Here is a 12956-nt window from a genome sequence, read left to right as displayed (position 1 = left end):
TAAATAAATCCTTGACATGACTAGTGATGAAAGTGAAATACCTAAAGATAATAATGAGATTTCAATAAACTATGTCATAACAGAAAAAATATGGAACCAAACTCATGTAGTTATTGACAACATTTTTGCGTATAATATTTCTCTTAATATTATATCTAAAAATGAGAATTTTGAACCAAAATCTGTTGAAGAATGTCGACATAGAAAAAATTGGTTTTAGTAGACAAAAACAATCGAGGTAGAATTAAACTTACTTTCAAAATGTCAGGTTTTTGAACCAGTATACACTAGAAGGTGTCAAACCTCTGGGATACAGATGAGTATTTGTAAGAAAAATAAATGAAAATAACGTGGTCACAAAATATAAAGCAATACTAGTTGCACAAGGTTTTTCACAAAGACCTAGTATTGATTATGAGAAGACGTATTCTCCAGTGGTGGGTGCAAATACATTAAGATATTTAATTGGTTCGATTGTATATGAAAATCTGAACAGGTATCTTATGGATGTAGTCGCAACATATTTATATGGATCTCTTGATAATGATATTTATATGAGAACCCCAAAAGGATCTAAGATACTTAAAACATATAAATCAAATTCTCAAAAATTGTATTCAATAAAGTTACAAAGATCATGATATAGATCGAAACAATCAGGACGAATATGATACAATCGCTTGAGTGGATATTTATTGAATGAAAGATATCAAAATAATCCAATATGTCCATATGCATGGGGATCGAAATGAGACAATAGCGATGCATTCTAATAAAGTTACTTCAAGTTCACATTAGAATTGGTTGATGACTCTAATTGTATTCAATAAAGTTACTTCAAGTTCACATGTGTATTGGGATCTGACTCTAACAAATATCCCATACAAATCTTAGCTCTAATTGTATTCAATAAAGTTACAAATTAGAGTCAGGATTTGTTATTATAATTGTATATGTTGACGACTTAAATATAATTGGAACTCCTGAAAAGCTTCCAGAGGCAATAAAATATCTTAAGAAAGAATTTGAGATAAAAGAACTCGGAAAAACAAAAGTTTGCCTTGCTTGCAAATTGAGCATTTAGCTTATGGGATATTTGTTAATTAGTCAACTTATATAGGGAAAATTTTGAAAAGATTTTATATGGACAAAGCACATCCATTGAACATTCCAATGGAAGTTCGTTCATTAGATGTGAAGAAAGATATATTTCAACCTTGAGATGATAATGAATAACTTCTTGGTCCTACAGTACCATATTTTAGTACAATTGGTGCACTTATCTATCTTGCTATTAATACAAGATCAGATATTGCATTTTCAATAAATTTATTAGCAAGATATAGTTCTTCTCCAACTAAAAGACATTGGAACAGAATTAAGTATATATTTCGTTATCTCCAAGGAAAGATTGATATGAGTTTGTTTTATTCAAATAAATCGAATGATCTAGTTGGTTATACAACTTCTAGATATTTATCTTATCCACATAAAAGTTAGATCTCAAATAGGTTATCAATTCATATGTGGAGGAACTGTTACATCATGATGATTGGTGAAACAAACCATAACAGTCACTTTCTCAAATCATACTGAAATTATTGCAGTTCACGAGACTAGTCGAGAATGTGTATGGCTAAGATCAATGACTCGGCACATTCGTGGAACATGTGGTTTGTCTTCTAGTAAAAATCTTCCAACAATATTATATGAAGACAACATAACATGCATATCTCAAATCAAATGAGGATATATCAAAGGAGATAGAACAAAACATATTTCACCAAAACTTTTTATACACTCATGTTCTTGAAGAAAATTGTGACGTCACTATATAACAAATTTATTCAAATGATAACCTGGCAGACTTATTTACAAACTCATTACCTACAACAACCTTTGAAAAATTGGTGCACAACATTGGAATACGATGTCTCGGAGATCTCAAGTGATGTTTCTATGAGAGAGAGTAAATATACTATATTATTTTTAAGAGTATTAGATTATATGAAATATATACTTTTTTTTCCTTCACTAAGATTTTTTTTTCCCAATGGGTTTTTTCCTAGTAACGTTTTAACGAGACATACTTTATATGTAATGGACATCTAAGGAGGAGTATTATAAATATTATAAAAAATAGATGTCCATTAGATGTTTATGCTTAGTGTCCATTGACCATGTGTCATACCTCCATTTTCCAATGAGTTGTCCATGTGTCTATCCACCTCCTACTTGACAAATTCTATATAAATAGTGACATTTTGTGGGTTTTGAAAGCCACAGATAGGGCAAATTCCAAAAAGTTTGGAGAAAGTGGAGAAATCCATAATTTGTTATTTTATTTACTTTTATTATTTATTATTCCATATATTTATATTTTATTTATTTATTTTATTGGCATATGTGTTCTCATTGTACTCCTCAAATTCACAACAATTTAAACTTGACTAAAAAACAACTAGTATTTTTCCAAACTCAACTTCCAATTTTTTTAAAATGTTTTTTTCTTGATTTATTCAAGAAATAAAACTCTCTTGTTCATAAAATGAAGTTGTATCTTTAAAATTTGGGCAAATTACAAAAATCACTCCTGAAGCATAGTGATAGTTGTAATTACACTCAAACTTTCACTTGTAAAAGTTGGGCCCCGAAACTTATAAAGTGTTAAAATTGGACCCTCAAACTTATAAAACTTGTAGAAATTGGACCCAAAAATGATAAAAGTTGAACTCTACCAATATAAATGTTACATTCCATACAATTATATAAGTTTGAAGATATAATTGAACCAATTTTAACATTTATATAATTTTAGGGTTCAATTTTTAAAATTAAAAATTTAAGAATATAAATACAAGTACCAATATATTTAATGGATAGTTTTTATAATATATCCTTAAAATTTTATAAATAAATTATCTTTTTAAACTCTACACAACACGTGCGTATCACAGCACAAACAAAATTTAAACATAAAAAAGGGTAAATAAGCGAGGTACAAGTATATAAGTGGGGAAACAATTTCTAAAAAGATAAAATGTCAGACCGCCCGGTTCGGAGGAAAAAATCGCTCAACCCGAACCGCACCGGTTTTAATATGTATATATATTCCTTTAGGGTTTATTTCTCCTCTGTCCCAATATTACGGCCGCATCCTTTCCCTTCTCTACGGCCATACAGACACCAATCGGCCATTGGAGCCGGTTGCTAACCTTCCTCCTCACTCTTCTTTATCCTTTCACAGTAGCCGCTTCCCTCCTTCGCCGCCCCATTACGGTAAAACACCCTTCATATTTCAGCCTTTGGTTTTGGTTCTCTTGTTATTCTTTTCCTTAGGTGTTCTTCAGTATTGTAGGTAAATTTCTTGCCGAATTCTATCACGTTTTCTCCTTGTGTTTTAGTTTTGTTGCCAGTATGTGGTGGCTTTTTCGAGTTTGAATGGAATTTGTTGGAATCTATATACTTCATGCCTTGGATTGCAATACTCTGGATCTTTTGTGTTAATATTACTCTTGATCATGTGTTTTTTTTTTTTTTTTCAAAATGAATTGTTTTAGAATTGTATTTGAAAATGGTCTTCTGGGTATTTAATGGTTAGAACCCTCGTGCACTGCTATGAATTTAGCGGTATTTCCCCCTGTCATTAAACTGCCTTTTATGAATATTATTGCCACAAAATATCTCTGAAATTTCAAGACTCATTTTTTAGTACACTTAACTTGTATCTCTTTATACTTGCACAGTTGTTGTTTATGGACAGGATAATTAGCGATTAGGGATGTCAATTTTCCTTCAGAAGATCCACTCTTCTACCGAAGCTTGGGGAATCTTTGTTCTGAATGTTGTCAACACGATACTATTTTCTTATTTGAATTTTATAGAAAGGGACAAATGAATACTAATATTTTCAACCAACCTCCACTTCTGTGTTTCTTTTTATTTTTTTGTTAGGAAACCCTGTTTTTCGAGATTATACTATGTGTTCCACATATTAATCTATTATTAATGAATTGAATAATAAGAAGTAGAGTTTTATTTGTTTAATTTTTGAGTTTGGATTTATTACTTTTGTGGAAAAAGCTTGATTCCATTTCTAATTTATAGAATTTTGTGGTAATTTATCTTGGCTGTTTTTTTCCTCTTTTTTTACTCATTAATTTATCTAAGGTGTTTCAGTTCGTTTGCCTTTATAATTTTGTCTCTGGAAAATATGTATCTGGTTTCTCTTCGCATCTTTTATGCTGCAACATTGTCTTATGATTCCAATTTTAGGAAGAATTTGGATTATAGATTCCCTGATCTGATCGATCCTTCCTGTCATCTGGTTTCTAGGGAGGTCTCTCTCTGCCCTAGTGTGAAAGATGGGAGAATGTGGAACTCTTGATTGGAAATGGTCCTATGCTTGTGATTTTCTCATTTTATCACCACATCTATGGTCTACTTCTGCTACTCCCATTTATAGTTGAACCGTACGAGGTTTTGAAATTCCAGATGTTGCCTGTATTTTTTTAGGGGAAATGTGGCCTTTTAATTTAAGACTAGAGGGTTTAACCATCTAATTTGAAGAAGGGAGAATATGAAAATGATTAGATTATATATATATATATATATATGCACAACGTGTTTAATCCAACTAGTGCTCACTTTTTTTATGTAAATAAATGTTCAGGAATAATGGCTGTTGAAGTTGATGTGGTAAACCAAGAACTGACCCAGCCTCATCACGATGTGAAGCTGTTCAACCGGTGGACCTTTGATGATGTCCAGGTAAATGACATCTCTCTTGTTGATTACATTGGGGTTGCACCTGCCAAGCATGCCACCTATGTCCCCCACACTGCTGGGAGATACTCTGTCAAGCGGTTTCGAAAAGCTCAGTGCCCAATTGTCGAGAGGCTCACAAATTCACTTATGATGCACGGTAGGAACAATGGGAAGAAACTTATGGCTGTCAGGATTATTAAGCACGCAATGGAGATTATTCATCTTCTAACTGATCTCAACCCAATTCAAGTCATTGTCGATGCCGTTGTTAACAGTGGGCCACGTGAAGACGCTACTCGAATCGGTTCAGCTGGTGTTGTTAGGCGTCAGGCCGTGGATATATCCCCTTTGCGCCGCGTTAACCAAGCAATCTATCTCCTAACAACTGGTGCTCGTGAGGCTGCCTTCAGGAATATCAAGACAATTGCAGAATGCTTGGCTGATGAACTTATTAATGCAGCGAAGGGTTCATCAAACAGTTATGCAATCAAGAAAAAGGACGAGATCGAGAGAGTTGCAAAGGCCAATCGTTAAGGTTATATTTCAGGGTTTGTTTTATGTGGCATAGCTAGAGTTTCATGTTCTTTTTCTTGTGTCTGGTAACATTCTTGTAATGAACATAGTCTTAGGTTCCCTTTTGGTTTCCTTGTTGCGGCGATTCATATCTACTTGTTTTAAGCTTTTTGAAATTTTGATATCATTAATGTTTTCCATCGGAACAAGCTAATGCATGATGTTGTTTCTTAAAGTTTCAAATATGGTTCCTAGTATCATTTAGTTTCTAGGTAAATATTTTGCTAAATGTATGTTTTGGGTCCATATTGTCAGGGATGTTTGTCTCTAATAATAGTTCAATTTTGTCAAGGTGTTTTTTTTCCCGTAATGTAATGTTAACTAACTAGACTGTTAAATCTGATGAAATCATCTCGTATACTAAATTTAATGTCTATTTGATTTAAACATTTTAGGTCTCATTTGTTAATCATTTTGTTTTTGAAAATTAAGTTTATAAATACTACTTCCATCTTCAAATTTCTTTCTTTGTCATCTATTTTTCATCAATGGATTAAAAGTCCAAGTCAATTTTGATTACTTAAGAAAGATGTAAATCATTGTAAGAAATAAGTACTATACGAAGTCTTAGTTTTTTAGGTTTAGAATAATTTTTTTAAGTTGACTAATGGAAAAATCACTTATCATAAAAATCAAACCTTTCATAAATGTGAAAAGTGAACCAATATGTAATTTTGCCTTCTCCCTTGCCTTTTTAGACTCCTTGTTTCCCTCCGTTATCAACTAGGCCACTTGTTCCTTATTTTTGGTTCTCTGTTATGTATTGATAAAGTGTATAAATATTTTTTGTAAAAGATGATAAAGTTTGCCAAAGACTTTCTTGAGATTTTAGTATTGTTATGTACCTTTTTGTTAAGTTTGCTAGAAATCTTTGTATAAACAACTAAAAAATGTAAGGAGCTAAAGTGTTGGGAATGACTGATAGCTACTTGGGCCTATTAGTTTGATACTATGTGTGTTGCACGTTAACAAATGGAACATAGTTATACAATGTTGTGCTAATTATTTATTTTTTATTTATTTTTATTTTTTCATGGATGCATTGATTAGTCTCTAACTAACCAAAATATTTTGGGTTATTTTCAAATAAGAGGAAATGAGACAAATTATTTACAAATATAGGAAAATGTCGTGTCTATCGGTGATAGAAGTCTATCACGATTGCCAGAAATATATTGCTGTCTATCGCGGTTTATCATTCATAGATAGTGATATTCTGCTATATTTGAAAATATTTTTAGGAATTTTATCATGTAAAACAATTATCCAAATATTTTTCTATTTTTTATTTATTTGAATTGAATGATTCGATTGTTCTCTTCATTTTAAACTTTAATTTACACAGGTTTTTTTTAAAAAAAATTGTGATAATATTATTTATATTAATTTTTTAAATTGATTTCGATGATGTGGTTATCCTTTTCAATTTCAAACTTTAATTTAAACTAAAATATTACTTTTCTATTTTTGTATAAAATTTTATAATAATTCTTTCTTAATATTTGATTCTTCTCCTAATTTCAAATTTTCAAATTTTAATTTAAAAAAATATTTTATTTTTTCTATGCAAACAGAAACCTTGAAAACTTAATCTTACACAATATTATTCTCGATTTTAAACTAATTTTAAAGTCAAAATCTTTTATGTGAATTCAATTAACCATTGAACCATTGCATGTACCCAAGGGAGCAATTATAAGAAGTAAGGCGAAGAAGATTCAAGATGCTTTCACACTACATCTTCAAAAGCTAGCAAATTTACAATAACTGATAAATAATTTTGAGTCCAAACTTATATATAATGTTAGTTCAATGAGTCAAGAAGACATGAGATGGCACGATGGACAAAAAAAGCACATCGGTTTTGTGAAAAAAATGATGTCAAGTGTGCATTGCATGGGAAAACATGAAGTCAAACCTTATCAAACGTGCAAATCAACTTTGCCGCCTTCTAGAGGAGTTAATTAAGAAAATTTGGAGACTTTCTACATTTTTAGTTTTGCATTTTGACTGATTATTTAATATGTAATTAAATTTTAAGTTCCTAGGTCTTATTTTCTACCGTTTGTAAATAATTGCGTTTGAACAACTCTTGAGTTCTTGGTCTTATGCACGATCTTTTGACCTTTAAAAAGGCATGTAATGCTCTCTAAAACTTAGACAATTGATATTAAAATGTTTGTGCTTATTCAACCCATTAGGGGTTGTATTTTCATTCAAATCTTGCTTTAGGTTTGATGTTTAAATCTATTCATTAGATTAGTTTTGATCAAACTAATTCTGAAATGAGTTGTTTTAGGATCTTTGAGTGACCTTTGTAGATTCTAAGTTCGATCTAAGAGTTATTCATCCTTCTTATTGGGGTTGATGCCCTAAATCTCGTGGGTCCTGTAGTTTGTAATTGTAATGTACAAACGATTTATTTATTTAATAAAATCTAAGATATTTTATTTGACATTTTGTAGCATTAATCCACAAAACCAATAAACTAACATCCAAGATTATCTTTTGTAGCTTAAATATGTATGTAGAGACATACATGTGGATCATGTTTAAGTGATAACCTAAATGATCTGTAGTAGATGGATAAGGCTAGATGTCATCCTGGTGACATTACGAATACGACCCGCTTTGTAAATGTTACAATTATTATAAAGTGTTACAAATGATCTGATCATGTGACATGTGAGCGGGAGTATCCTATACAAAGAAGTTTGTATAAGACCGGACCATGAAATGATTAGTCTCATTATATAATGTCGTTAATAATATAGACTTACATTTCACCAAGATGACCATAGGTGACATGACTTGAATCCTGAGTGAGTTGTAAACTCTTGTCCATGAAGGCGGTCCTTTGATTTGTATGGGTGAGAGTGGCCAAATCGCTGACTCAATAAACTTTACCAATTTGGGGATTCGTCTGATTGGAGAGCTGGGAACACACCTACACAAGACAAAATTCACTCATTCCCTAATGTCGGGGTAAGTAGATAAATTTCTCCTTTAAAGGCTGATTCCAGGGCTTGAACAATATGGCGCCACACCATCTCTTAGCCCGAAAGAGGTTTGGACATAATTGGACTATGACTTATTGTTTAATAGAGGGTTCAGTGGTACTTAAGAAGTTAGATGTGGGCAAAATAATACTTTTGACCCAGCTGTACTTATGTGCAATTTGTGAAGGGTCATCACACTATTGATTGATTATATCTAATGGACACATAAATATATCTGTAGTGCGAAGAGTGCAGCTATCGGTATTTAGTGGAGTGACCGACAGTTAATGTGTTGAATAACTAATTAATTAGTCAAAAAAGTTTAACTAATTATTCAAGTACCATTGGAGCTTCAATCTACAATTCCATCAGGTCTACTCTATAGCTCAATAAGAATTATTGAGAATTAATTTTTGATTAATTTGAATTGTTCATATTAATTGAGGGAATTAATTATATATGATATAATTAGTTCAACTTAATTATATATGATATAATTATTATAATATATTTGATACGTTATAATATAAAATTTAGTTGTAACTCATTCTCTTTAATTAAATTTAAAATTAAATTAATTAATTAATTATTATTATATATATATCAAATACAACATATAACCTATAATTTTATATTGTATCAAATACAACATATAACCTATAATTTTATATTGTATCAAATACAATATAACCTATAGTTTTATTTTATCTTAACATTACATGATATTTAATATAAATCATATTTATACAAAATTCAATGATATGAATCTCATCCATATAATTAATATTTGAATCATATTCAAAATTTAATCCCTCTAAACTAATTATGGTATTTAATATAAGTCACATTTATATTAAATTTAATTATATGAATCTCATTCATATAATTAATATTTGAATCATATTCAAATTTCTCTCAAAATACTTTATATTATAGTGTATCAAATACATTATATTAATTATATCACATATATGAAGGAAATCTAAATAGAGATCTCCATGAGCAGCGGAAGTGGATCGTTCCAAATCCCATTTAGAATGAACACAACAATTACAGTCTTAAACGAAAACAAACATGTTATGTATGATCAGAAATTACAGCATGCTATAAGAGGATACAAGGGATAGAGTATGTGTACCTTGAAGAACTATTCTTCAAGTATCCCTTGATCAGTCTCCAATGCGTCCAGAATAACACTCGGATACAACGAACAGAATAGCCACCTCCACGAACGTCTGAATGCTCCTCGAACCCAATCGAGTCCAACTCAATTCACGAACTGAGTTAGCACACCACCATAAGTGATACCTTGGTATTCTCAGTGTGAGAATCCAGGAGTTGTGGACTCTGTATGATCTTGGATTGAGGAAGATAGGAGGTATACGATTGAGTAAGTGGGAGATATGAAACACTATCTATCGTATAGACAATGTACTCGATCGTTTAGATAATGGAAGCCTATCGTATAGACTTTGCTACTCGATCGAGTAGCAACAATCAACGAGTAACTATCTATAGTAAACTCTTAGACAATCGTGTATGCTCTTAATGACTATTTCTTAGTAAAAACTCTTTTTACTTGATAGCCTTTTTCCGTGAGAATTTCCGAATGAATTAACCTCTAATTTTGGAAAAAAAAAATTCCTTTTATCTCATGGTTACCATAAAACTTCCAATAACCTCTCACTCAAATCGGTTATTAGAGAAAAGAATTAATTATCATATAATTAATATATTATAAATAAATATGATAACTAATTTATTATATTATATTTATAACCTATAGTTTTAATATTTCATCATATGAAACATATAAACCATAGTTCTTTTTCTATTTTATGGTACATAATATAAATCATATTTATATTAATTCCTCCAATTAATGTATCTAATACATCATATCAATTATATCACATATAATTGAATTTCCTCTTGTTAATTTGAACACTTCAAATCAACCAAAATCTTATTCTCAACTTGAACCTATTGAGCTACCCAAAGGACCTCATGGACCTGTAGCTTGAAGCTCCAACAGTACGTGAATAACTGACTAAACTCTTTAGTCACAAGATCCACCATCTGTTAATTGCTGAGCACTCCACTAAAGACCGATAGCTAACACTCTTCTCACTACAGATATATTTCTGTGTCCATATCAACCAATCAACAGTGCGATAACCTTTCACAAATCGCTCGTAAGTACAGTTGGACCAATTTACTGTTTTTTTCCTGTAGTTACATCTAACTCCTTAAGTACCACTGATTTCTCTAATGAACAATAAGTCATAGTCCTACTATGACTGGGTCCTCTCTCAAAGAGAGGATGTGGCTATTGTGTTCAAGACCCGGAATCAGCCCTTAAAGGAACAATCTATCTACTTACCCCTGCTTTGGGGAAAGAGTGAATTCCGTCATATGTAACTGAGTTCCCAGCTCCTCAATCAAACAAATCCGCAAAAAGGTAGGCTTGTTGAGTTGACAATTTGGCCACTCTCACCCATACCAATCAAACGACCGCCTTCATAGGCAGAAGTTCCCAAAACACTCAGGATTAAGGTCATGTCACCTATGATCATTTTAGTGAGATGTAAGTCTCAAATATAAAAAACGTTATATAAAGAGACTATCTTGTGGTTCGGTCTTATACAAACTCTTTGAATAGGATACCCCCGCTCGCATGTCTCCACATGAATGGTAAGGAGATCATACCATTTGTAAAACTTTACAAAGCGGGTTGTATCCAAAGTGTCACTAGGATAAGGTCTCCCTTATTTATCCTTATACTACAAACCTATTAGGTTATTACTTAAGGCATGATTCACTTGTATGTCTCACATACATGCTTATGTTTATATGAAATAACAACATATCTTGGTTTATTAGATATAAGTAAATACAAATAAAATAACACTTATTTTATTAATAACAATGCGTACAAACTGTTTACAAACTACAAGACTCCGGAAGAATTAGGACACAATCCCAACATAAATTACATAAAATAACCTAAGATCTTAGTTTATTGGATTGAGTGTGTGCTCATAAAACAACAATTATTTTATTAATAACAATTTGTTTATACAATGTTTACAAACTAAGAGAATACAAGAGATTTAGAACACCAATCCTAACAATCTCCCACTTGTCCTAAAGCCTAGGGAGCATAATGTACAATACCAATAAAGTACAAAATATAATAAACTTAGGCATACACTATAGCCCAGTAATATCTCCCACTTGCCTTAGACAATATGCCGCATATCCCGTAGACTAGATGGCCCTCGAATAATTTAGCCGTGAGAGATTTGTAAAGGGATCAACAACATTGTGCTTTGAAGCAATCTTCATGACAGTCACATCACCTCAATGCACAATCTCCCGAATCAAGTGATATTTCCATTCAATGTGTTTGCCTCTTCGATGACTCCTTGGTTACTTTGAATTTTTCACAGCACCATTGTTATCACAATAAAGTGTGATGGGCAAAGACATATTTGGAACAACTTCCAAATCAGTAAGGAACTTCTTAAGCCAAACAACCTCTTTAGCAACTTCACAAGCAACTATATATTCAGCTTCCATAGTAGAGTCGACGATGCATCATTGTTTTATTCTTGGCCAAACTATAGCTCCTCTAATACTGACCCTGATGTGGATTTCTGAGAATCTCGATCATTCTGAAAGTTAGAGTTGTGTATCTTGTAAGGATCAAATCCTTATCTCCATACATAAGCATATAGTCCCTCGTTCTCTGAAGATACTTAAGGATTATTTTGACCGCTGTCTAGTGATCTAATCCTGGATTGGATTGATATTGACTGACAATCCCTACTACATAGAAAATGTTAGGTCTAGTACATATTACATACATAAGGCTACCAACAACCGATGCATGGGAAACTAATCTCATTTCCTTATCTTCTTGAGAAGTCTTAGGACACTGTTCTTTAGACAATACAATTCCATACCTGAAAGGTAATAAACCCTTCTTGGAATTGTGCATCGAATATCTGACAAGCATTTTGTCAATATACGATGCGTGAGACAAGGCCAACCTTTTGTTCTTACAATCCCTGATAATCTGGATCCCTAGAACAAACTGCGTCTATCCCAAATCTTTCATTTGGAATTGAGCTGCCAACCATTTCTTTACAGAAGTCATAACACCTACGTCATTCCCAATGAGTAGGATACCATCCACATACTGATGACATGCATAGGATATCATTCACATACTGATGACATGCAGAAATGCATGTCATCTTAGGCCTTTTATTTATAATTATGAAGGCTGTTAAGCAGTATATACGACAATTATGTTAAGAATTCATGAGAAAATGAGCTTGCGGTGTTCAACATTAAGAATCTCGGCTAACCAATTATTATGCGTTATTATACGCTGAATTGTCTATTTTTGTAGCTAATGCAAAAAGTGGATACAAATGCGGAAGCCAAACTACTGCATAGACGACCGCATGCGGAGAAAGTCTCCATCGCAAAGGCGAACGCATTCGATCAATGCATGGGTGTTGCGGTAATCAGTCGCATTCGTCCATCGCATAGGCGTTACGATCGTCAAGCGATTGCAGTCATCGTGCAGAAGTCGTGGTATTAAGC

At 32.1% G+C, this 12956-nt stretch overlaps 1 protein-coding gene across 4 annotated transcripts; it reads left to right on the top strand.

Moving 5' to 3' along the window:
- The first annotated feature begins 3124 nt into the window (after nt 1-3124).
- Nucleotides 3125-5537, top strand: LOC120078669 (40S ribosomal protein S5-like). 4 transcript variants are annotated; one of them, XM_039032962.1, is made up of 3 exons: nt 3133-3279; nt 4336-4438; nt 4673-5537. In XM_039032962.1, the coding sequence occupies exons 2-3, from the start codon at nt 4402-4404 to the stop codon at nt 5299-5301; spliced, it is 666 nt and encodes a 221-aa protein (XP_038888890.1). In that variant the 5' UTR covers nt 3133-3279; nt 4336-4401; the 3' UTR covers nt 5302-5537. The 4 variants fall into 4 exon arrangements, with proteins under 4 accessions (XP_038888891.1, XP_038888890.1, XP_038888892.1 ...); XM_039032963.1 differs by lacking the exon at nt 4336-4438 and having other exon boundaries at nt 3125-3279; XM_039032964.1 differs by lacking the exon at nt 4336-4438 and having other exon boundaries at nt 3183-3358.
- Nucleotides 5538-12956: the final 7419 nt, after the last annotated feature.

The sequence above is a fragment of the Benincasa hispida genome, chromosome 5, assembly GCF_009727055.1.
Source record: "Benincasa hispida cultivar B227 chromosome 5, ASM972705v1, whole genome shotgun sequence".
In the NCBI taxonomy this organism is placed as follows: domain Eukaryota; kingdom Viridiplantae; phylum Streptophyta; class Magnoliopsida; order Cucurbitales; family Cucurbitaceae; genus Benincasa; species Benincasa hispida.
Note: the sequence above shows the minus strand (reverse complement) of the source record. Positions and strands in the feature narration are given on the sequence as shown.